This window comes from Harpia harpyja, chromosome 19 (genome assembly GCF_026419915.1).
Source record: "Harpia harpyja isolate bHarHar1 chromosome 19, bHarHar1 primary haplotype, whole genome shotgun sequence".
Lineage (NCBI taxonomy): Eukaryota > Metazoa > Chordata > Aves > Accipitriformes > Accipitridae > Harpia > Harpia harpyja.
The window spans coordinates 19,446,062-19,470,682 of record NC_068958.1 but is presented as its reverse complement, the minus strand read 5'-3'; the positions used below and the strand labels follow the sequence as shown (position 1 = coordinate 19,470,682).

General features: G+C 57.7%; 1 protein-coding gene across 1 annotated transcript in view; it reads left to right on the top strand.

The window, feature by feature from the left end:
* Positions 1-24,621, top strand: part of ITPR3 (inositol 1,4,5-trisphosphate receptor type 3) — a 43,471-nt gene that overhangs the window by 2,301 nt on the left and 16,549 nt on the right. Inside the window, exons 2-27 of the mRNA XM_052815362.1 lie at positions 6,282-6,352; positions 10,330-10,451; positions 13,629-13,715; positions 13,901-14,059; positions 14,192-14,290; positions 14,423-14,506; positions 15,479-15,625; positions 15,995-16,090; positions 17,338-17,388; positions 17,973-18,115; positions 18,297-18,396; positions 18,690-18,850; positions 19,557-19,698; positions 19,945-20,106; positions 20,255-20,427; positions 20,556-20,675; positions 20,838-21,020; positions 21,105-21,356; positions 21,642-21,786; positions 21,953-22,100; positions 22,410-22,606; positions 22,747-22,876; positions 23,162-23,219; positions 23,429-23,594; positions 23,760-23,924; positions 24,133-24,201. Coding sequence (XP_052671322.1) covers positions 6,282-6,352; positions 10,330-10,451; positions 13,629-13,715; positions 13,901-14,059; positions 14,192-14,290; positions 14,423-14,506; positions 15,479-15,625; positions 15,995-16,090; positions 17,338-17,388; positions 17,973-18,115; positions 18,297-18,396; positions 18,690-18,850; positions 19,557-19,698; positions 19,945-20,106; positions 20,255-20,427; positions 20,556-20,675; positions 20,838-21,020; positions 21,105-21,356; positions 21,642-21,786; positions 21,953-22,100; positions 22,410-22,606; positions 22,747-22,876; positions 23,162-23,219; positions 23,429-23,594; positions 23,760-23,924; positions 24,133-24,201 — 3,430 coding nt within the window. The remainder of the gene's footprint in view (positions 1-6,281; positions 6,353-10,329; positions 10,452-13,628; positions 13,716-13,900; positions 14,060-14,191; positions 14,291-14,422; positions 14,507-15,478; positions 15,626-15,994; positions 16,091-17,337; positions 17,389-17,972; positions 18,116-18,296; positions 18,397-18,689; positions 18,851-19,556; positions 19,699-19,944; positions 20,107-20,254; positions 20,428-20,555; positions 20,676-20,837; positions 21,021-21,104; positions 21,357-21,641; positions 21,787-21,952; positions 22,101-22,409; positions 22,607-22,746; positions 22,877-23,161; positions 23,220-23,428; positions 23,595-23,759; positions 23,925-24,132; positions 24,202-24,621) is intronic.

Sequence of the window (24,621 nt, the reverse complement as noted above, 5' to 3'; positions counted from 1 at the left end):
TTTTCCGGGTTTTTTCCTGCCCTCTGAAATTGTTTTCCCTTGTGCCCCATGACCTGGAAGACCCAACCACACCTTAAATCACTCCTGCGATAAGGGACTGGGTTACTCACTGAGAGTGCTTCTCCCTAGCCCTCCTGCCACGGCTTGGGACCTTATTTAGCTTATTTGCAAGGCAAATAGCTCTGCCGGCCCCACGCCGGGTGCTGTGTGCCCAGCTGAGCACCCTGCCAGAAGCGCTCCCTCCATTGTTCTTTGCAGAGAGACTGGTTTTGGCTGTGGGATCGTTGGTCTGCAGTGGGATCCTCTGTTTATACGGGATGATACGGAGTGTCTCCAGGTGCTGGTCAATGTACCCCAATGTGCTGGTGCGGTGACATCCCTGTGCCAGTGTCCCGGCAGGGCAGTGAGCTCTTCCCAGGAGCACTGCTGGGCTCCCCGGAGTATCCTGGCTGATATGGGTGTGAATGTCAACTAAATACCAAGCCGGTGGTGCTTACAGGCGGTGCTGCTGGGATCACGGGCCTCTGTCCACCTGTGCTCGGGATGCACCGCTGGTGGGAGGCACAGCGGCGTTTGGAGTCGCTTACACCAAGCTCCTCCGCAGCCGTGTTTGCAAAACGCCCGGAGAGGCTGAGGAAGGGGAAGGGGGTCTGGTGAGCACGGGGCAGGAGTAGGGTGTGTGCTGGGGATGCTTCCTCCTGCCTGGCTCTGCTGCAGCTCGTGCTTCGCCTTAAACCCATTAACCCCAGTGCTTTGTCACTGGTGTGTCTGGCCCAAAAGCAGTGGGTCTGGGAGCCCTGCTGCTCCCGTGACAGCGTGAAGCCCTGCCCTGGTCTGTGGGGAAATGGGCCAGGAAGGGTCTCGTCCTTCAGAGGGACTGGGTGCCATCGTTTGCAGGAGCTTGCCAGGCTCTTAGCAGCTCTGCCACAAAAGTGGCAGCTTTCCTTTGAGCGCCCGGGTACCTGGCGGTACCTGGGGCTGGACCAGTCACTTGCACGGCACCAGACTTCCCTCATGAGACAGGTGTCCCACGGTCAGGGATGCCTTGAAAAGCAACAAGGAAGCAGCATCAGGTCCCTTATTAACACTAAGTCTTATTTTATTTATTTTATTTTACTTTATTTTACTTTATTTTATTTTACTTTATTTTACTTTATTTTATTTTACTTTATTTTATTTTACTTTATTTTATTTTACTTTATTTTATTTTACTTTATTTTATTTTACTTTACTTTATTTTACTTTATTTTTTGAAGTGCTTTCCTCCTTTTGTACGGGGAACTTGCTGAGGATGGAGGGGTTGGTGGCAGAGGTGGGGGGAGCCCTGCAGCCCCCCAGCTGAGCCTCCTCTGCTCCCAGTCCCCTGAATCCCACTGTCGAAGGCCCCCGGGGCACAAACCCTTCCTCCTGCACACCCTCTCTGCAGTGGGCGTTTGCTTTTAAGGAGGAAAAACATCCCGCTGAAGGGTGGGGAGTACTCCTGGGCGCTCAAGTGCTGGGTTAGGTGGGGGAACACTGAGCCAAAATACCCAAACTAGCTAAAATGCTGAAGACAGCCCAAAAGGAGAAGGTTACTTACAAAGTCCCACGGGAAGGCAGGGTGAGAGCTGGCTGCTGTAAAGCAGCAGCACCCCGAGGTGCTGGGGGAACTGGGGTGAGGGCAGCCACGCTGCGGGTCGCATCCCTTGGCCGTGCTGCTCAGCGCCCTGGGAGCGACGCGGTCCCTTGGGGGAGATGGGGGGACGGGATGGGTGAACTGGAGATGCCAGAAGTGGTTTTGGGGACATGGGAAGGTGCCCGGGAGGACTTTGTGAGATGCAGGGACCCAAGGGTGGTTTGGTCTTGCCTCTTGGCTCGATTCGAGGCTACTCCCGGCTTGGAGTTGGGGAAAGGCTCTGCGAGGCTGCCCAACTTCACCGCTGTGGCTTCGCTGCTGCAAATTAAATGTGTCTGAGGAAATGGCAGCCTGAAACAATTTGGGACAAAAGCAGCCGCCTGGGTCAGGGATGTGGGGTTGGCGCTGAGCAGCAGCTTTGCCTGGGCATGGTACCCCACCACGGGGAGCTTGTATGTGCAGCTGCTTTGCTGCTTAGGGACTATCTCTGGTAACTCCGGGGAGATCTGTGCTTGGGGAGAGGGAACTTTTGGGACTGGGTCTGGGATGGGGGGAACAGCCGCTGACGTGGAGTGCCCTGTGGGGATCATCCAGGCAAAGCAAACCAGCGGCCAAGCAGGGAAAGGAGCTCAGAGACCTTGATTTGGTTCCTGCTCCAGCGTGATGGATGGGGTGATGCTGTGAGCCCTGGGAGACGCCGCTGTCATGAGTGTCCCCATCTTATCTTGTGTCCCTGATAAGCCAGCACTAAATGGCCGGAGCCAGAGAGGAGTAGAAATGCAGTGCAGGTGCCTGTGCTTGCCAGGGGGATGTGCTGCCCCATCACGGCCATCCCGGGGGGGCTCCCAGGACCCACCGGGGTCTCGGGGACCGGCACTGTGGGCTTGCAGAGGGGAAGGGCCGGTGGCAAATGTGCCTGAATGGCAGTTGGCTCTTTAAGGTGAAATAACACCTTTGATAGCTGTAATTTTGATTGCAGGTGGATTTTCAGGGTGGAGCAGTTCAGGGAAACACAGCTGGTTAAAGGGTAACTCCAGCTCTGCCGGGTCAGGACGAACTCGTCTCTGCGGGGAGAAGCATGCGAGGCCAAGAGCAGCTTCCTTCTCCTGGCACCGGGAAAGCAGGAAAAAAGCTGCATTTTTGTGGCTGCCCTGCATTCACTCACTTCATTTTTATTCCTCCCCATGGGCTCAGTGCCCATCCTGCACCCCAAGCTGGAGGGGCTGACCTGGCCCCATGCCCAACGGTGAGCTGTCCTCCTCCTCCTCTTCCTCATCTCCAGGGCTTGGTGGGCTTTGTAATGGGGTGCTCCTGCCTGGGCTGGGGCTCCCCTTCTCCCAGAGCATTCCTTCCCCGTGCACCCCTGGACCATGGCGTGCCGGAGCTCCCTTCGGCATCGGGTGCACCGTGGCCGGGGAAGACTCCCTCCTCTTCCTCAGCCCAGGTTCAGCGTTGCAGGAGCCGTGCCTCCACGTCAGCCCCAGCTGGCCACTGTCCCCAGGGAGGCTCAGGGTGTCCGACCGCCACGGATTGCAGTGCCGGACGAGTTGCTTTTCCCCTGACCTCCAGCGAAGGCTCTGCCTCGCACGAGGCCAAGCGTGCTGGCCCCTGGCCAGGGAATCACTTTGTGCTCCATATTTTAAAGCATGCAGAAAGCCCCGCTGGAACCACGGCGATGACTTGCACGGCTTAAAGCTAAACAGATGCTCACCCGTGCTTTGCTGGGCTGCGGGCAGCAGGCTCATCGATGCGCAGGATCCAGCCCCTCGTGCTCCTTGGGGTTAGTTTGAAAAGGCAAAGCGTGAAGTTTTCATTGGTACATCCAGCCTGCTGCTTCACTCAAGATCTTCCTCCAGGTGCTCGGACACCAACAGCCCGTTTTCTCATTAACACCTGAGAAATGAAAGCCGTGCTCCGCGTGCCCGGCGTCCTCCCCGCAGCTCGGCGCGGCAGCGAGTGCCCGCGCATCCCTGCTGCTCTAATAGCAGAGGGAGCTTCGCTCTGCCCCATCCCGCTGCGGTGATGCCGGTTATTAGTGGAAGCGTGTCTTGGCCGCAGCAGTCACCCAGGTGACTCATGTCCACCCTGTCAGAATCCTTTTATTTCCAGCAATTTTTAACTGAAGAATGTTAGTCCAGAGTATCAGTTTAACAAAAATAACACTTTGCATTCCTGCAGAGCGTGTAATCCTAGGATTAAAGATGCTGAAGCGGCCTTGAGATCATTAACTAATTAAGACTTCCAGCCTAGCAGGTCACTATCCCTAATCCTGCCTGGTGAAGTGGTAACGCGGGGCAGGGGGGAGCGGCAGGTGAATGCTGCAGGCAGAGCTGGTGTGGGTGGGAGGCTCCTGTGCTGTTTACTTTGTCACTGAAAATGGGCCACCCAAGTCAGGTGTTTCCTCGGGGACCCCTAGCCATGACGGTGGAGGATTTTTATTTTTTTAAAGTGCACAGATGAATTAGGCCCTCTGCTTTTGTAGGCACTGGTGAGAGCTGGGCATGTGCCGAGGGTCAGTGCTTTACTCCATGAGCCTGACCCGTGGGTTGGTCAGGGCTCGGCCCTCGGTGGTCTTCACTCCCAGGAGCATCAAAAGTGTTTTCCTCCCTGTCCCCCATCAAAATAATAGTAATAGAAACCAAAACCGCCTACAAGTGGCACCAGGGCTAGGCTGAGGCTTTGCATATCTCCTGTGGCCTGGGACGTGGTACAGTCCCTGTCCGCAGCTGCCTCTGCTCCGCTCTGGTTTTTCCTCTTTTTCCCTGCCCTCCGGAGGCTCCGTGCCCCGCGGGAGTTTGGGAACGTGCCTGACTGCTTCCCTGCTGTCATGGCCCATGGAAAAGGCATTGTGTTTGGGCAGCCCCTGGTCAGGAGCCCAAAACCCCCTGTGCTGCTGACCACGAGTGTTTGCAAAGCCAAGGCAACCCTGTCTGGCGAACAGCTCACCATGTCTTTACTGAAACCTCATGGGGTTTAGTTTTCTTTTTACAATCTGCTGGGTCCTTGCTAATTGTTTTTAAGCTAATGTTGCCACCAAAAGCGTTGGAGAAATTGCTTTTCTCTCTTTATTTGAAATCTAAGGTTAATCTCCCCCAACCCTGGAGCTTTAAAGAGAGCAGGGTGCTGGTGGTGGGGGCAGTGGCAGTGCTGGGTGTTCAGAGCACCCTGCACCTCTGCTGCCAAGGATGCAGCAGCACTGGGGGTCCCCGGGGTCCCAATCCATCAATGTGGAGGCCAAATTCCTCTCTGCCGAGCTATTGAAAGGAATTTTCCCCTCCTCCGCAGTGGCTGGGCTGGGGAAGGAGGCTGGATCTGCGAACGGGAAATCTGTCTCTTTTTGCCAACCCTTTGCAGCACAGCGTGTTCATCTCCAGCAATGTTTTGGCTGTTTGGTTTGCTGGGGGGGTTGAGAGTCCTTTGGGGAGCGGAGGGAGCAGCACAGGCTCCGCCGTGCCCTTTGCTGCCGTGCCACGTGCACGCACCTCATTTCTCCAGGCTGCGTCTTCCCTCCTGTCCCAGGGACAGAGCTGCCCCCATGATGGATGCTCCCTCCCGGGATTCCTGCATCCACTCGTGCACTCACCGGCTGCCTGAATTCAGCCTTCGCAGGTGGGGACACGCTTCTCACTTCCTCACCCGGGGCAGGAGCGTAGGTTCTCTCCCTGCATTGCTTCCCAGGGGCTGGGAGAAAGCGGGCGAGCGGGTACAGCCTGTCTTGCTGGAGCGCCGAGTTCCCTTGAAAGCCTCGTGGGACCGTGCAGACGAGCTCTGGGTGGCCCCGGTGCCACAAGCCCCTCGGGCGATGCTTGTCCCTCTGTGCTTTGGGCGCCGAGCAGAACCCTGTGCCGGGTTATGCTTTGCTGTTCTTGGTAACTTTGAAAAGCAACGTCCCATCCATCCCGAAATCGGCCTTCGCCACCAAAGGCCAAGCCTGCAGGATTTTGCTCAATGCTGGGAAAACAAAGAGGTGGGCAGGGACGAGACACACAGCCCTTTGCATCTGATGGGCAGAGCCAGCACCTCTGATCAGATAATAATTAATAACTGGTTTTCGGGGGCCCCTGCCACCTCCATCTGTAGCGCTTACACTCTCCATGTCCCGGTTTGGGGGAGCTCCCAGCCAGAGAAGGAAAACCATTGAATGAAAGTTGAACTCATCACATTTTTGCCAGATTAACAGTGAAATAACATTGCAGCCAGTGCACCATGCTGGGGTGTGGATCCAGCTCAGCCAGGAGATGGACAAGGCAGGATTCGCTCCAGCGGGACGCGGGCATTGGAGCCTCCCGCATGGGTCACTGAGCAAAGGCCCCGGGAGCGTGGCTGACGCGAAGCATCGTGTTTCTTCACTGCCGATTTGTATCTGCCGCTGTTTGCCCCGAGGGATTGGGATGAAAAACGCACCTGAAAGAAATGGCAGGTGGTGGCGAACAAGGGGCAACGTGTTCGGAGAGTGGCTGCTTGCTCCAGGAGCTGAGCGTTGTCATGCTAAATATTTATAGAGTGCAAATGGGTGGGAAACAGGAGACGCAGCTTTTGATGTTGCTTTGGGCCAGGTGACGGTGGTGCAGTGCTGTGGTTTGTGGCGAAGCCACTCCGCTCGCTGGGGCCCCGCTGTCATCTCGTTGTTGCTGACACCTTGTTCCTGCTTTTTGTCCCCTTGCAGGCTGGTGGATGATCGGTGCGTGGTGGAGCCGGCCGCCGGTGACCTGGACAACCCGCCCAAGAAATTTCGAGGTGAGACTGGGGCCGGGCTGGGGCAGCTCCGTCGCTGCCGTGAGCAGCCTCGGGGACGATGCTGGCCCTGAGCATCCCTGCCAGGGATGGGGACCGAGGTCCCAGCTATCCCAGCTATCCCGGGGCTGGGAGGTACTGCTTGTCTTTTGCAGAGGAGCCCAGAGCATTCATGGACAGCCTCCATCGGCTTGTTTCTGTGGCTTGGCCAAACCACCTACCCTCCTCTGTTTGCCTCTGGGGGCATTTATGCATTTATTGGAACCACCTCCATGGTGGGATGGTCCTTGGGACCCCTTAGTCCAGCCCTAAGCAGCAGGGGTGGCTGGGAACCATCGTCTGCAAAGGTGGGCCTGATCATCCCAAAATGCATCCCTAGGGATGCTGGCAGCTGGGTGTCTACCCACCAGGAGCCAGGGACAGGAGGGGACAGACAGAGGGGCAGTTGCAACAGGCAAACTATTTCAAGGCAAGCCTGTTAGCACGCAGCACTAATTACATCTGCTGTGCTTGGCTGCACCTCAGAGAGAGCTGAGGGATTAAGCCACCCATTTATGAGGCAGGCAGGGCTCAGGGAGAGACGGTAAATCCCGATCTATCCTGGGCCGTCACGTTTTGTGCCGCGTTGTCTCCTCCGGTGCTAGGGGCTGCGCTCCTTATTTCCCACTTGGGCAAGGGGCAGCCCCGGGCAGGAATGGGCAGGAGCAGGCAGCCACGGCCAGGTCCAGGCGGAAAAGGGATGAGTCAGTGGAAGCCGGGGCAGCTCCTGGCCTGTGGAAACAGTCTGGAGAAGCCAGGACGGGCTGCTGGGAAAAGCAGATCGTGCCTCCCGCTTCCCCGATTTGCGAGCCCTGGGGCCGGCCGGTGAGGGGGCCTCAACCTTCGGGGTCCCCAAGGAGCAAACGGCTGCGCCGAGCCCATGGGCTCACATCTCTGCCCTATGCTGCACCTACCTGGGAAATGCTATTTTTGTGCCTGGCTGCCCCATGTGCTCCACACGCTGCCAAATGCAGGGGAAGAGCCGTGTCCCAAAGAGCGTCCCGGTTGGATTTGAGTGCCCGGTGCATGGAGCATATAGCTGGGGAGTGTGCATAGAGCTGTGCTGTACAGTGAGAAATTTCCCCAAACCAGTGATAGCATTGTTGGATTTGGGGATTGGTCTAGGGCAGCCATTCCTTTCATCCCAGCTACTGTAATTTCAGGCCCCTTTTAAAAAAAATCTTTTTAAATATTGGCTCTCCACTCTGCTTTGTGCCTCCACCTTTTTCTCAGGGTGGCTTTAACATCCCACAGCAGGGTGCCCTGCAGGCACCCTTCCCCACGGGGGTCCCACCCCACGTAGCGACCTTCTCTGTGGGAGCCGTTGCCACTAATTTGTACATGGGGCTGATTAACGAGCCATCCGACAGCTCCCCAGAGTCCCACAGCCCTGCACAGCCCGGGGAGCCGTCCCGTTCCCAGACATTGGTGGACTTTCACCTGGGGCTGGATGGGAAGAACTGGAAGCGGCTGCGGGGCGGCCGGTGCAAACCTCATCCCAGCAGCCACACCGTCTCCCTGCCTGGACATGGGCGGGTGTTGAATCTCTTTTGCAGGCAAAGGTCTGGTCTAGACTCAGCCCCGCTCCATGCAAACCCTATCAGGATATCCAGCTGCTTGTTTTAATGGCCGGAAAAGTAGCGGTTTGCCTTCTCGATAGCTATCACCGCGAGGGAGGTAAAAACAACGGGCTGCTGCTGTTTCCCTGCAGCAGCAGCAAGAGGCTTAAGAGGATTTTCATGTGCTGTTGCCGTCCCCATATCCTGTGGCCGGACCCTGCCCTATCCTGCGTTGCGGTGAGCCGCATGCGGGTCGCGCCGGGGCCCGGCTCAGCTTCCCGGTGGGAAAACAGGACCCTTCTCCCAGAGTCAGGTCCAAATGGTTTTCTGGAAATGCCAAAAGGCGAGGGATGCCTGGCTCGCATCGGGGCTCGGCCCTCCGAGAGACGCCTGGCACCTCTCAGTTATTTGCTTTTTTTTGCGATTTCTTTCCCCCCCAAGGTTCTTCCCAGCCCTGCGTTCAGGCACGTCAGGAAAAAAGCAAATAAAGCACTTCAATCCTGCGCTGCACGAGCGCTGCGATGGCTGCGAGGCGAGCAGGCAGCGAGACCCCCGGCCGTGCTGCTGCCCGAAATGCCCCGCTCCCCCCGCTGCGGGTTTGCAGGAGGTTTTCCCTCCGTGGCCGTGCTGGGTCATGGCAGGTCGGCCGAGCATCGCTTTGCTGAATTGCTCTCGCCGGGCAGTGCTGACGTGGGAGATTTCCTCGGCTTCCCTCTTTGCTGCCCGCCATCCGTCTTGCAAAAAATTGTCGGTGCTTAGGCCTGGGTGCCAAAATCTCCGGCTTCCAACACAGACTTTGCTGGAGCCTTTCTGTGTGCAAACGACTTCGTGCCTCAGTTTCCCTCCTTGCAAAACAAGGCTTAGTATTGAGACGAGGATACGAGGCAGCCCCTCCAGGCAGGGCGTGCTTGAAGCCAGGGGTTTGATTCGTACCTATCTCTTAATAGCTATGTTGTTTTTTTTTTTAACTCCCCCCAGTTTCTAGTTGCTACCAGGTCCTTTTGCAACCTAATTAGCAATTTAATGAAAACAATTTAAGGTGCTGCAGGTGGCCCAAGTTGTTTCTGTAGCCCTGCTCAGAGGCAGTGGGAGAAGGCAGCCAGGCATTGCAGCAGCTACGCTCAGTCCCCGATTAAAAGCCCAGCGTCATGGCCTGCTTGGCACGGGATATGCCATTAGCAAATAGACCTGTAAAATGAAATGTGAAACTTGGCCTCTTCCCAGCAGCCCGAGCCGGTGAGAACTGTGCTCTGCGCTTGTTTGTTCGTCACTCCCAGGTAAATAAATACGTGCTTGCCAGCGACTCGGGACCGGGGCCAGAGATGGAAGTGATTTTTTTCTTTTTGTGTCTGAAGTTTCTGGGCTGCTATTTCAGGCGTAATTAGGGCGATCCAGGCTGCAGAGCCCTTCCTGCCCTCACCCCGTGCAGCTTCCAGCCCCAAACGAGGGTTTGGGAGACGTAAGTGCCTCCTTGCCTCCAGACATCTGCTCTTGTGCTTCAATTCCCGAAGCCTGGAACTGGGTGTCCGCACTTTCCGCCCTCCATCCCAGCCACAGCAGCCTGGGGAAAAACAGGGAAATCAGGGCGATCTGCAGAGCATAGATACAGTGCAAGTGTTTGGAGGAGCCGGGATGCAAACCTCTGCCCTTCAGGTCCCCAAAGTGTTTCTTTTAGGACTTGAAATGCAGCTGTTGACATACAGATTTTAGGAGCGGTTGCTTGTAGCTTCCAGCACTGGTAACTGAGGCTCCCCGTGAGCTGTCACGGGAGAACAGCAGTGTGTTTGGAAAACCGGTGTATCCTGATGGCCCGGTCACCGCAGGGCAGCAAATCGTGGTCCTGCTGGCTCCTCGTGTCCGATGGGTAGGGTAACAAGGGAGACATGGAGATGTCTGCTCATGTCCCGGTCTCACGGTTGCCTGTGTCCTGCCGGCTTCCCTCCCTCCCTCCCTCTCTCCCTCCCGGCGAGATCCTCTCCTCCTTTGGTACAGCTGGGCTTCATCAGTACTTTTTCTCCCCCTGAAGTTTTCCTTCCCAAATTGCATGGCCATTTCCGATGGGAACACTTCTAATTGCGAGTCCAAGAAGTGGAGTCACTCCTGGACTCATTATTTACCCTGATTTGAAACTAATCCACTGGCTAATACAAGGTGACATGACCGTCCACCACTCACGGCCGTGTCTCCCTTGGACCCCCAGCAGCAGACGGGGTTGTTGTGGGTTAGGAGGACCATCTCCCAGCGATGCTGCTGGGACAGGAGCAGTGTCCCAGAGGAGCACTCGCTCCTGCCCCTCGGTGACGTTGGCCCAACTGGGGACACACTGGTGGCTGGTGACCACGTGGCTGCTGCAGCCTCACGCTTGCCTTCCTCTCCTCCCAGATTGCCTCTTCAAAGTATGTCCCATGAACCGCTACTCTGCCCAGAAGCAGTACTGGAAAGCCAAGCAAACCAAGCAGGACAAGGAGAAGATCGCGGATGTGGTGCTGCTGCAGAAACTCCAGGTGAGCAGAGTGGACGGTCCCTGTGGGTTGGTGGGATGATGACATCCAAACCTCTCGCTGTGCCAAACCTGGTATGTTTTGCTTCCCAGAAAACAGCCTGCACGGAGGCCAGGACCTGCCCTGGGTTTCGCTGTCCTCAGGGCGTCCCTCTGCTCAGCTCTGTTGTCTCCTGTCCCACCGCCCTCCCTTCACTGTGGACCATTAGCCACAGCCACATTTTCTAGATGAATGGCTCCTGTGGCTGTCAGCTCTTAATTAATCATGGCATACAGTGTCTAATAAGGGGTTGAGATAGGAGCTCTGTAAGGTGCTTTGCGCTGGCATCTGCAGGACTGAGGGTTGTGGTCCCAGATAGATTGGCCCCCAGGGATGCATGCTGCACCCTGGGTTGCCCTTCTTATGCAATGCTCTTATCCGGCCTCCGATGTGAGAGGCAATTCAACTTTGGATCCCGGCACAGGCTCCCGACAGCTCTTTTGCTTTCGTGCCATGCCTGCTCACGTGCTCTTAGTGCAGGGGCGAGCCCTGGGCAGCGTGGCATGGCCACGCTCAGTCCACGCTGTGACAGTGTGGGTGAATATAGCAGCGACCCAGGAGCCACAGATGATTTTATTGCTCCCAGTGCAAGGGTGATGTCCGAGGGAAGACCTGCAGAGAAGGATCCAGGGGACTGAGCAGGCGGAGAGAGGAAGGGAGGGCAGCAATGCTGCTTTTGGGATGAGAGGTGATGTCCACCTGCCTTTCCACCCTTGCCGCTGTGCGCAGCCTTTGCTGTCTCAGTCCTTCCGACGCTCCTTCTGCAGAGGAGCCCATGGCAGAGCGGGCAGAGGTGCTCTGTGAGCGCAGCCCCGCACCCCCCGCAGCACCCAGGGGTGCCTGGCACGGAGGAGGGAGCTGCTGCGGCCAGAACTTGCTCCAAAGGGCTGTGGAAGAGTAAGGCTCCTGTTTACTTCCACGAGGTTTGGAAAAGGCCCATGTTAAACATTGCATAATCGCCTCAGACAGCTGGCGAGGTCCCGAGGATGATTCATAAAACCAAAGCTCAGGAGAGATTCATTAAATCATCTCGTCAGGCTTCAAGTCCAGCCCCACTGGTCCCCCAGTTTTGCCTTTGGGGAGCAAGGTCTGATGCAGTGTCCGGACAGGGCGTCCCGGCTTGGTTTGGAGATGCCGGGACAGGGTCAGTGCCTCCTGCCATGTGCAGCTGTACATGGTCACTGCCGCGTGGAAACACTATTTTCCTGCTCCAGTTAGACTGTAACTTGTAATGTCGACAGCTGTACTGGCCACGACTGGACAGAGAGGCTCATTTCTGAGCCTGATTGATTGCACCTTGGTTAAGATTTGTCTTAAAGAGATTCTGAAATTTCCTTGCTCCTTTCCGCTGCTCCCGGTGTTGCCCTTTTGGCAAATGCTCCTTCGCATCCGGAGCCGAGCACTCGGGAGCCCGGACAGGGAGGAAGCTCTCTGCAAAGCGCTGCCCGTGCTGCCGCAAAGCCCCTGGACATCCTGGCAGGACACTGGACTCCAGGCTGCGATTTATCAGCATCGGCCGCAGGCTGAAAACATCTTCCAACCCACGGAGATAATTTCCTGAAGCAGAAGCAGCCCGGGTCTCAAGCAGACAAACTCTGCCTGGCTGTCCGCAATGCCCACGGTCGCCCTTCTGAGCTTGTGCTCTTGCGCCGTTGTTTTTAAGTGGGTTTAAGGCTCGGTGTTTTCTCTGCTGACTAATTGTAGGTACAGCCAGATGCAGTGCACACATGCCGTGGAGGCTTTCCTCCCGCTCTGCTGACGTCTCCCCATCCTCCCTGCACCATCCCGGGCTGCCCACCCCAGTGTGTGTCCCTGACACCCCATCCTGCCATGGCTTGGGGACAGACCCCGTCCCATCCAAGGGACAGGTTGGGAACATCAGCCCCTGTGGGCTTGCGTGCTTGGGACAGCCAGTTCCCACTCCCGGCCCCACTGGCTTTCAGCAAGGAAGGAGCTCAGATCTGGATGTGGATTTAGGGCAAGCCATGCTGCTGGATCTCTCACTGGAGCCGAGTTGCTCCATAGGGTTGTTAAACTCGCAGCTCCACATCAGTTTGGGATTTCTTGGCAGCAGGTTTGTTTTCCTGATGGCAGCATCCACCACCACGGGGCTCACATCCCCGGGTGGCACCCAGAGCCGCGTGGGGACGGAGGGTTAACTAAAGTGGTGGCAACATTCAAAAGAGCAAAGGGTTTGTACTGCCACACCGTGTGCCAGATGCATTCAAAGCCCCAGCATCACCTGCTGCCCCATCTTCCCAGTGCGGAGTCACGATTCCAGCTGTGTTTCCCAATTCCTCTGCCCTCAAGCGAAAGGGGACGAAAGCAGGATGGGAAAAGGTAGATGCTCTCCCAGCTCCATCCCTCGCCACCGTTTCCCATCCCAGCTGCGGGGGAATACTGGGCTGGTGCTGCCCAGGCTGTGCCTGGGCTGGTGCCGGGGCTGTCGGCGCACCCTCACCATTGCCAGACAGATCTGCTGTGGGAGCAAGTTCCTGCCTTGCTCCACATACGTCGACATCGCTCCTCCGACTGTCAGAGCAACCGCATGGAAAATGTCTGCGGTTTTGGAGAAAGGGGCTGCAAGCAGTGCTGAGTAATCCACTCTTAGGGCATCTTGGCCAGTGGGGACCCATCCTGCTGCATCTGCTGCAGCAGGTCTGGACCTGCAGCCATCTCCGGGCATGGCACCGTGCCTTTTGCTCTTTGGTCTTGGTGCTGCTGGGAGCCCCCGGTCCCCACGGCCCTGCTGCAGTGGGGCTGAGACGGGTGCATTGCCCCAGTCCCTGGCCTGTGCATAGAGTCCCCTTTTGGCACTGCCCTGTAAGACCTGCTGGGGTTTTGGGGGAATTTCAGTGCCATCTTGTCCCTGTCCTAATTTTTAAGTCCTCTGTTTAAAGCTTGAATGGACTTCATATGGCTGCTCAGGGCCACACCGTGGTCCTAGGCTGAGCTCTCGGATGCTGAGGACCATATTGTAGCTCTGGCCCGTGTTGTCTGGGGGACAGAGGGATGCTGATGCTGCATCCCAGCCCGTCTTATCCTCCCCATAGCTGAGGGTGCAGGTGGCCCCTCTGGGGCTTGCTCCTGAGGAGTGAGGAGGGTGCTCCTACACTCAGCTCTTCTCCTTTTGGCATTCAGCATGCAGCCCAGATGGAGCAGAAGCAGAACGAGACGGAGAACAAGAAAGTGCATGGCGACGTGGTGAAATACGGCAGCGTCATACAGGTACGGGCTCGCTCTCCCCTCCTCTGCGCTCAGCCGATGAGTTTTGGGGGAGGATGCACAGATCCAGCACATGCAAGTCAGGCAGCTGCTGGGAAAGGGCTCAGAGGATCACTCCTGGGTATGACCAGCCCTGGGGACCTCGGGGGCTGTACTGTCACAGCTCACGCCGGCGTTTGCCTTTCCAGCTCCTCCACATGAAGAGCAACAAGTACCTGACGGTGAACAAGCGGCTGCCGGCCCTGCTTGAGAAAAACGCCATGCGGGTGACGCTGGATGCCACCGGCAACGAGGGATCCTGGCTTTTCATCCAGCCCTTCTGGAAGCTGAGGAGCAACGGAGACAACGTGAGCGTGGGGCTGAAATGACCCTAAATGAAGATGTGCAGAAAGCGCCGTGCATGCCACCAGCCAGGGCTCGCCTCCCTGCAGGGTGCCCGGTCTCATACTTGCTCCCCGCTTTCTCATTTTGCTTCTCAGGTAGTTGTGGGAGACAAAGTCATCCTGAACCCCGTCAATGCCGGGCAGCCGCTGCACGCCAGCAACTACGAGCTTGCTGACAACGCCGGCTGCAAGGAGGTACGGGGAGGCTGGGCTGGGGCCAGGCTGCCTGTATGGAGTCTGGCTTTTGGGGCTTTCTTGGTTTTTTTCCCTTTTTCTTCCTTTTTTTCCTTGTCCCAGGGATCACGACCTCACTCTCTTGCTCTTCAGGTGAACTCGGTCAATTGTAACACCAGCTGGAAAATCAACCTTTTTATGCAGTTCTGTGACCACATGGAGGAAGTGCTGAAAGGGGTAAGGAAGGAGGTTCAGCCGCCGCCGGCCGCCCGGGACGTGGTGGGCTCTGGGCACCCAGCCCCGGTCCCCTGCAGGGGCAGGACGTGTGAACAGCCATTTGGCTGTGTGACAAGGGTAGAGGAAAGAGATCCTGCCTTGAGGACCTTAATTTCTAGGAGAATTCATCACTTGGAGAACTTAACAGCAAGCTAGAGTTGGATATTTTAGTATCTCCTGGCAGCAGGTACCCAGGGGGGCATGAAATTACCCTCCGCCTTATTGTATTAAATTGGCTCTCAAGGACAATATGAGGCACACGTAGTGCCAGCAGCAGCTTCTAGCTGCGAGGACAATTTTCAGCTGTTTAGCTGTGCAGCAGGGCTGGCTGTTGCCTGGGAAAGGAACTTTCCCTGCAGAGCTATTGTTTGGGGCTGAGGTCCTCCAGGAAGCAGCTGGATGGATATTGATTGTTATGATCTTACAGACCCTCGTCCCCAGGGGCCTCACTTATCCCTGGCTTCCCGCATCCACTGTGTCCTCCTCCCCGGGGCGTTAATGCCTTAAACACACTGGTGAGCAGAGCCTCTGCCCGCTCCAGGAGTGTAAAATGGTGGGTTTGCACCTATTTTACAACCTGGGGAGGGGAAGCAGAGAGAAGTGACTTGCATGAGTAAACAGAATGATGGCATTGCAGAGTGCAGGGTGCCCCGTGCCCATGCAAGGTGCCCTTCCCTGGGCTTAGAGGAGCATTTATGCTGCTAGAGGCAGGTTTTAGCCCAGCTCAGGTAGGTAGGACTGGAAAAGCTGATGGTGTCCTGTGATGCCCAGGCTCCCGTGGTCCTGCCGTGCCGTGGCTGGGAGCTGTGCTCTGCTCTGGACCACGTACACGGGGGATCCCATCACCATGCAGGGTGGGGGGTTGCAGGAGGAGCTACGTCGGTCTGTAGGAGAGCCCCATCCCTGGGTCTCACCGCTGTGTCCCGGTGCCAGGGGGACGTGGTGAGGCTCTTCCACGCTGAGCAGGAGAAGTTTCTCACCTGCGACGAGTACAAAGGCAAGCTGCACGTCTTCCTCCGCACCACCCTGAGACAGTCGGCTACCTCGGCCACCAGCTCCAACGCCCTGTGGGAGGTGGAGGTGAGCGGGGAGGGGATGAAGCGCGTGTCCGTGGGCTTTCGGGGTACCTCCGTGGGTTGCTGCACTTTCATTGGGGGGGTGTTGCTTAGAAGCAGTGGTTATTTCTATACATTTCCACTTCTGGTAGCCCGACTGCCCTGGTGAAAGCCAGTGCAAGGCTTGAGCTCCATGAGAGCGCTGGGAACCGGAGCTGCTGGTGGTTGGGCACCACTGTCTATCTGAGCTCTGCGCACTGAGTATATTTACAGGACGGAGCTCTTATCGCCAGCATGTTTGCCCGGGGTCAGGGGAGGCTGGGAGACGGGAACGGTGTCCCGGTTCCCCACAGCCCCACGTGCCACCGGCTGAGCTCTCCTCTGCTTCTCCCAGGTGGTCCACCACGACCCGTGCCGAGGGGGAGCCGGACACTGGAACGGCTTGTACCGATTCAAGCACCTCGCCACGGGCAACTACCTGGCAGCGGAGGTAAGGGGGCAAGAAAAGGGTCACAGAGACCTGCCCTGCCCTCGAGAGGCTGGTACCATCCCTTATCCCTTGCAAAGGCAGTGCCCACACACCCTTAGACAGAGCAGCGATGCCCAGGATTGCCTCTGGCCCCACTCCAGTTTGCTTTCGGAGCCGTCCTGCCCTGGGCCTTCGTGGCTCCTTCTTGCTTGCAGCAGGCATTGGCACTGGGGCTGGGAGCATCATCATCATTTGCCCATTTGCAGGGCTAGGCTTTCCCCCTGAAATCTCCCACTCTGCAGTGCAGGGATTTGCTTGCCAAAATTGCTGTTCCTAGCTCCCTCCTCTTCTGGCCCAGGGAGGGCAGGATGGGGTGGCCAGGGCTTTCCTCTGTTTGCCTGCTCTGGGCCAAGGGACTGCACCGGCACAACCTCCTGGTAAGATGGAAGCGGGAGAGAATTCATCCTGCTGCATTTAACTCTTCCTGATCAGGTTTTGCCCATCCTCATCCTCTGGTCCACAGCAGCATCCAGGGCTGTCCTTGCCTGGGAAGGGTGTGGGCAAAATCTGGGCCTGGAAACATCATTTGCCAAATTTTTTTGCTCCTGTTTAAGGCCAGCTCAAGGCCTCCTGATAGAGGCACAAAGAGGTTTCCGCACTTAGATAATGTGGTTTGTACGACACAAATGAGCTGCCAGGACCAAGGGAAAGACTGTTACACCCTGCTGCCAGGGGAGCAGGGATGTACCGCGGGGGATCTTGATGCACCGTGTACAAAAGGTGCTCCTTAAGCTGGACAATACAACCCAGGGCAGCCCCCAGGGCCCTTTCCACCACTGGCAGGATGAAAAATAGCAAATACTGGGGCTCTGAAATGGCTGCTTTAAACCAAAAGACACTTGGGTGACATCTTCTGCAGAGGAAAGAAGAACACAGAATGATCCCCATCCCAGGCTGGTGCTGCCCGGCTTGTGTTGCTCACTGAGACCTCAGCCTGGGGCTTCGAGGGATTTACAGCAAGAGCTCGTCTTGCTGCAACGCAGAGCCCTGGGTCTGCTCACCAGGGCTCACCCCGTCCCGCTCCTGGGGGATGGAGCGCTGTGCACCGGCTGTGGGTCACGTCCTCCAGCCCCATCTGGGCAGGTTTCCTCTCTCTGCGATGTGATCGAGGAAGGCAGGAGTAGAGATAACACCCCGTCCTCAGGGTTTTGGAGGGACCGAGTGGGAGGACTGATAGCTGTCTTTCATCTCCCTCTTTAACTTTTCAGGAAAACCCAAGTTATAAAGGAGACGTGGCTGAGCCCAAAGCAGCGCCCACGGTGAGCTGTGTGCAGCATCGCTAGCAGAAATGCTGCTGCCGCTGCCTGAAATCACGCCGTCTCTTAGACTCTGCCTGAAAGCAGGGAAATGCCCCGAAACAGAGCCTGCCGCAGGGACAGTGCCCGTGCCGTGCCGCCGGGTCCCGCTTGGTGCCGAGGCTGTGGCCGGAGGCTGTGCCGCTGCCCAGCAGAGCACCCCTGCGCTGTAGAGTAGCATCCCTATGTCCCGCTTGCGAGAGGACCCTGCCGAAATCTCTTGGAGGGGTCCCAGTGCATGTTGGATCCCCAGGCCACGGGGAAGTGCTGGTAGAAGAGAGATTTGGACTTTCAGGGGGTTTTTCTGTTTGCTGTTGGTGAGATACGGAGAAGGGGTGGCCTCGTAGCTCAGGTGCATCATGCCGCGCTTGTGCTCTTGCAGCCCCTCGTGCGTCTCCGCGCTGCGAGGCTCAGCCCGGCATCCGAGCGAAAGCTTCTGCTCTGAGCGTAGCCGCTGCGTGTCTCCTCCGATGCCGTGTGCGCAGGGAGGCTGGGCTCGGCGGGGCGGCCGCCCCGCGCCGGGCTTAAAGCCGCTTTCCCTGGTGCAGGGGGGCAGCGGCCGTGCCAGCCGCAGGAACACGGGGGAGAAGATCAAATACCGGCTGGTGGCTGTGCCCCACGGCAATGACATCGCCTCCCTCTTTGAGCTGGACCCTACCACGCTGCAGAAGACGGACTCCTTTGTCCCGCGGTACGTAAGCGCGTGCCGCCACAGAGGGATTGAAATAAAGAAGGGAGGCTTAATTGCGTGGTGTGAAACTTTGGCAAGTCTGTTCTTGGGGCGGGGGGAGCTTTGCTGGGCGTCGGGGGGAATGGTAGGTGCTGGCGTGTCCACGTGGGGATCGCTCACCAGGACACCGTGCCATTTGCAGGAACTCCTACGTGAGGCTGCGCCACCTCTGCACCAACACCTGGATCCAGAGCACCAACGTGCCCATTGACATCGATGAGGAGAGGCCCATTCGCCTCATGGTACGGCCCCGCTCCCTCTTCCCATGCGTGGATTTATCCCCTGCACCCCAATAGCTCTTAGCATGCTCCTTCCCACCCAGCAGCCGGGCTTTACCCAGGGACTGAAATACCCTGATGATCCAAAGGAGTGGCTGGACACCAGCCTAGAGCCCATCCCAGTAACCTAGAGCCCACCCCAGTCCTTCCGATGGGGATGAACTGGGTCACTGACTTCACCCGGGTTGGTGGCAGATGGTGGGGACATGCTTGGCATTGCCCTGTCTGTGTGACGCTGCTTCCCCCTTGCTTCCCAGCTGGGCACGTGTCCCACCAAAGAAGACAAAGAAGCTTTCGCCATCGTCTCCGTGCCCGTGTCTGAGATCCGGGACCTGGACTTTGCTAACGACGCCAGCTCGATGCTGGCCAACGTGGTGGAGAAGATGAACGAAGGTTTTCTCAGCCAGAATGACCGGAGGTAAAAAGTCATTTCCCCTGGGAGATGGGGCCCTGCTGGGCTCCTCCAAGGACTCTCCAGCATCGCTGCAGGATGGGGCTCCTGCCTGGGTCTTGGTGCCAGCGCTGTCTTGCTTTCCTGCCCACAACCCAAATCCACGCCTGCTTCTCCCAGGAGTCTGGCGAGGAAACCAGATAACGCCGCAGCCCCGCTCCGGCCCCTCCTTTGCCGCTAGAAAAATATCCGAGGGGCTGAGAGATGGCCCCATGATAGGGGCAGCCGGGTTAGTCACGGTATTATTTTTAGGTGGGTGGGTTCTTGGTGCTTCCTGAGCAAACACAGATTCCCCGTGGGACTGAGCGAGCCGCTTCCGCCCTGCCAGCCCGCCCTGTGCGGGTCCCGCAAAGGTGACTAAGGGGGCAGAGGCGTTAAATGCAAAATACCCAGCATGAATCATAAGCAAGAGCCCCTGGCATTTACCCCGGCACATATAGTTTCCTTAGGAACCATAGCGGCTGTAAAACCTCTTGCTTCAGGGCAGCTATTAACCTCGAGCAGGGAGGGCAGGATCGGCCAGCAGCTTCCCTGGCAGTCTTTTGAGTCCTTGAACGTGGGCTCTTTGGTCTTCCAAAATGTGCCGGCATCATTGCAAGGACCCGAGCCTGAGTGGGCTGCGTGGGGTGGGTGAGCAGCCCCCCCAGCCCACTTGCACCATGCCCCTTTGCAGGTTCGTGATCCAGCTGCTGGAGGACTTGGTGTTTTTTGTCAGCGACGTCCCCAACAATGGCCAGAACGTGCTGGACATCGTGGTGACCAAGCCCAACCGGGAACGGCAGAAGCTGATGCGGGAGCAGAACATCTTGAAGCAGGTGAGTGGCCTTGGGGCCCTGGATCTGAGCAAGGCTGAGGTTCTGCGGAGGTGTCCTGTTCTGCCCAGGACCACGCTGGAGGCCAGGGATCTGGAAAACCCCACGGAGGAGGTGTAGCTGGTCTCCAGCTCATGCCCCAGTGGTGCACCAAGCCCTCCGGGCAAGCACGGCTGCTGTCTAGCCATGCATCATGGGGGTGGTGGTGTGGAGGGGGACACAGCACTTATCATCTCTGCTTTTGGGCAGATCTTTGGGATCCTGAAAGCCCCCTTCAAGGACAAAGGCGGGGAAGGGCCCCTGGTGCGGCTGGAAGAGCTGTCGGACCAGAAAAATGCTCCCTACCAGTACATGTTTCGGCTGTGCTACCGCGTGCTCCGGCACTCCCAGGAGGACTATCGCAAGAACCAGGTGCATGGAGCGGGGGTGACGGGGGGAGCCCCCATCCCGCCACGTGTTGCAAAGCCCTGGGGGGTGCCGAGGTCTCGGCGGGGCAGGGGGGCATTGCCAGACTCCAACACCCAGCCCTGTGCACTCACCACCTCTCTGCCTGCTCCAGGAGCACATTGCCAAGCAGTTTGGCATGATGCAGTCCCAGATCGGCTACGACATCCTCGCTGAGGACACCATCACGGCCCTGCTGCACAACAACCGCAAGCTGCTGGAGAAGCACATCACGAAGACGGAGGTGGAGACCTTCGTCAGCCTGGTGCGCAAGAACCGCGAGCCACGGTGCGTGTCCAGAAAGGCCCCGTCCCAAAGGGCTTTGTGCTGCGTGATGGGTGGGATGTGCCTCGACTAGAGGTGGAGAGAGCTCCCGTGGACCCCCCCTTTCACAGCAAGTTGTCTCTGTTCTGTAGGTTTTTGGACTACCTCTCGGACCTGTGCGTGTCCAACCACATTGCCATCCCTGTCACCCAGGAGCTGATCTGCAAGTGCGTGCTGGACCCAAAGAACAGCGACATCCTCATCAAAACGGAGTGAGTAGCCAAGGGGAGAGGTTGTCCACGTTCAGGGTTTGGTGCCTGGCCTTGCCTTCCACCAGCTCCCGCGGTGCCCTGGTAAAACCCTCGTCACCCCTTGAGGTGCAGCCACTCTCTGCCCACGGGAGCATCTCCAGTTTTACCGCTTTTCTGTCCTAGGCTGAGGCCAGTGAAGGAGATGTCCCAGACCCACGAGTACCTGAGCATTGAGTACTCGGAGGAGGAGGTCTGGCTCACCTGGACGGACAAGAACAACGACCACCATGAGAAAAGCATCCGGCAGCTGGCGCAGGAGGCCCGGGCTGGCAATGCCCATGACGAGAACGTCCTCAGCTACTACAGGTGATGATCCCGCGGCATCTTCTCTCCAGGAGAGGGTGTAAGGGTTGCATGGCCTCACTCCCTCTCCCCCTCATCCCTGGGCAGGTACCAGCTGAAGCTCTTTGCCCGCATGTGCCTGGATCGCCAGTACTTGGCCATCAAGGAGATCTCCCAGCAGCTGGGTGTGGACCTGATCTTCCTCTGCATGGCAGATGAGATGCTGCCCTTCGATCTCCGGGCATCCTTCTGCCACCTCATGTTGCACGTGCATGTGGACAGGGACCCCCAGGAGCTGGTGATGCCCGTGAAGTTTGCACGGCTCTGGACCGAGATCCCCACGGCCATCACGATCAAAGAGTGAGACACATTGGGGCTCGCAGCGGCTTTGAGGGACAGGGCAGGGGGTGGGATGGCAGATGCCATCTAGTGTAGGGACTGGCTTGGCTTTAGCAGGGACTGGGAGGGGGGTATTTGTGGAGTGACTTCAGTAGGTCTCAGCCTTCAGAAGGAAGCGGGCTCCATCAGTCGTGAGCATCGCTTCTGGCCGTGATGGCTCAGCAGCTGCCCGGACAGTGCTCCTTCCAGGCTTGGTGCGAGGATACTCGCTCCCATTCAGCGCACCCCCACCATCTCCCCTCGCAGCTACGACTCCAACCTCAACGTCTCACGTGATGACAAGAAGAACAAGTTTGCCAGCACCATGGAGTTTGTGGAGGACTACCTCAACAACGTGGTGAGCGAGGCGGTGCCCTTCGCCAACGAGGAGAAGAACAAGCTCACCTTTGAGGTGCGAGTCCTGCCGGTGTCACTGGCACGTTGCAGGACGCAACATGGTTTGGCTGCGGCTGCCTCTGCAACGAGGGTGGCTGTGCCGGCATCCCTCTGCTCCACGTTTGTTTCTCCTGCTCAGCCCCAAGCACGGCGAGGTCTGGAGTTGCCTTGTCCTTCCCCAGGTTGTCAGCCTTGCCCACAACCTCATCTACTTCGGCTTCTACAGCTTCAGCGAGCTGCTGCGCCTGACACGGACACTGCTGGGCATCATCGACTGTGTCCAAAACCCCCAGCTGATGATGCAGGCCGTCTACAATGACGAGGTGACGGGTGAGTCCCTGCTCCATAACCAGGCATGGTCCTGCACGAAGGTGTTTTCCATGGTCTGCCCAGTGCTTTCCAGTTTTGGCTGCGAGAAAACAAGCCGCTGATTTGCTGACATGGAAGCTTTGGCTGGATCTGTACTGAGAGACCGGACGTGTTGAGCATTTGGCCATGCCAGAGAACTGGCCGGTCCCTCCTACTTGTTCTCTGATTAATATCTACAGCGTTTTCCAGTCTAAGTGGGTCCTTCCATTGCCCCTCTGCCACCTCCCTTTCCATCTGCATTAACTCTGCCCACTGTGGCTGCCTCTGTAGGGAAGAACGTGCGGAGGTCAATCCAGGGCGTTGGGCAGATGATGTCCACCATGGTGCTGAGCAGAAAACAGTCTATCTTCAGCCCCCCGAGCCTCAGTGCCGGGTCTGCCCCGGAGCAAGTGGACAGAGGGAGGAGCATTGAGAACGAGAACATTGTCGTGATGGAGACCAAGCTGAAGATCCTGGAGATCTTGCAGGTTGGAGCCGGTGGGGATGGAGGAGCACTGTGGAGCCGTGGGTGGGACCCGTGGGATGGGGTGGTGTGGGGAAGACATGGTTTTCTGACGGCTGGCATGAAGAAGGCACTCATTTTTGCTTTCTTCTTCACTGCTGGCAGTTCATCCTGAACGTGCGGCTGGACTACAGGATTTCCTACCTGCTTTCTGTCTTCAAGAAGGAGTTTGTGGAAGTCTACCCCATGCAGGACAGTGCAGCTGATGGGACGGCTCCAGCCTTTGACTCCACAAGTAACTCTTCCACTTTGCTCCTGGTACACCTTCAACTCAGCAAACCCCACAGGCTGGGGACACACAGGCAGTGGAGGTGACAGCTCCAGAAGCTCTCCACCCGCCGCTGCTGCTGGCAGGGAGCGTGGGGGGGATCGGAGTTTGTGCAGATGGGGTGAGGTGTCCTGTGTCCATCATGGATGCTCGGAGCAGAGGCCAGGGAGCTGGGCTGGTTCCTGCGGGTTTCTGCCAACGCACGGGGATCACGCTGGCCGCCCCTTTCATCTCCCTGTCCTCTCCCTTCAGCTGCAGCCATGAACCTGGACCGGATCGGCGAGCACGCAGAAGCCATGTTCGGTGTGGGGTGAGTCCTTGCCCCCTCCGGTGCGTAGTTAGCCTGGCCATAGGGCTCTTCCTCTCCTGTCCATACTCCTGAGGCTGAAAGCTGCAGGTGATGAGGAAGATGAGGCTCTAAAGGCTAATGCAGCTGTCCCCATCAGCCCCGAGGGGTGACTGAGTGCACGCAAGCTCCCATGTGGCTGCTAACACCAAGTGCTTTCATCCCGGCTTCAGGAAGACGAGCAGCATGTTAGAGGTGGATGACGAGGGAGGGAGGATGTTTCTGCGGGTGCTGATCCACCTGACAATGCACGACTACCCGCCGCTCATCTCCGGCTCCCTGCAACTCCTCTTCAAGCACTTCAGCCAGAGGCAGGAGGTCTTGCACACCTTCAAACAGGTAACCCTGGTGGGATGCTGCTCTGGAGCACCTCTAAGCCCACGCTTGGCTGTGGGTGCAGGACATGGGATGAGTCCTGGCCCCTTTGCTTGGGAGGGAGGTCTGGGAGAGGAGAGGAATGGGGTTCGTGCCCCAAACTGGAGACCCCTGGAAATGTTGCGGCAGGTTCAGCTCCTGATCTCAGCCCAGGATGTCGAGAACTACAAGGTGATCAAGTCGGAGCTGGACAAACTCCGCACCATGGTGGAGAAATCGGAGCTCTGGGTGGACAAGAAGGGCAGCAGCAAAGGGGACAGCACGGTGGATGGGAACAAGAAGGAGAAGAAAGAGGTGAGAGCTCTGAGCAAGACCCTGGGAACCGGGCTGGGAGAAGAGTGGGAGGCAGAGGTGCAGCTCGCTTCAATCTAACGCCTCTCAATGGGCCGTGCACCCCTCTCCCTGGAAGAGGAGGGTCAGGGAGGGTCCTGCGGGGTGTAGTTATGCCCGAGGCTCTGGAGAAGTGCAGTGGGACCCTGGTGCTGTTTCTGTCCCCTTGCAGCATGCTGCCGACGAAGAGGTCATTGCTCCGGGAGAGAAGAGCAGCGAGAACTATCAGATAGTCAAGGGGGTAAGTGAGACCGAATTCTGTCCCCAGGGCTGTTCCTGGAGGCACGGACAGCGATGTCTGCCTGGCCTGGGCTCGTACGGGTGCACCAGCAAGAAGGAAAGGGTGAAATCATGGGGGGGGATTTCCAAGCACTCCTGTGGCTCAGTAGAAACAAGTCCAAGCCAGAGCTTGTTCCTGCCAGCTCGGCGCAAAGAGGAGCCCTGTTACATCCCCAGGGTTCGCGAGTGAGCCTGGCACTGAGGGGACTGGAGGGGAGGGAGTTGGTGACGGGTACGAGAGCTCTCTGCATGGCACTGCAAGGAGGGATTCTGAGGGGGCTGCCAAGATTTGCGAGTGATGCAGGGAGCACCGGGGTTTATGGAGAGCACATCTGGATTGCAGGCAAGCCCCCAGTGCTGGTGGCCATCCTGATGGGCTTAA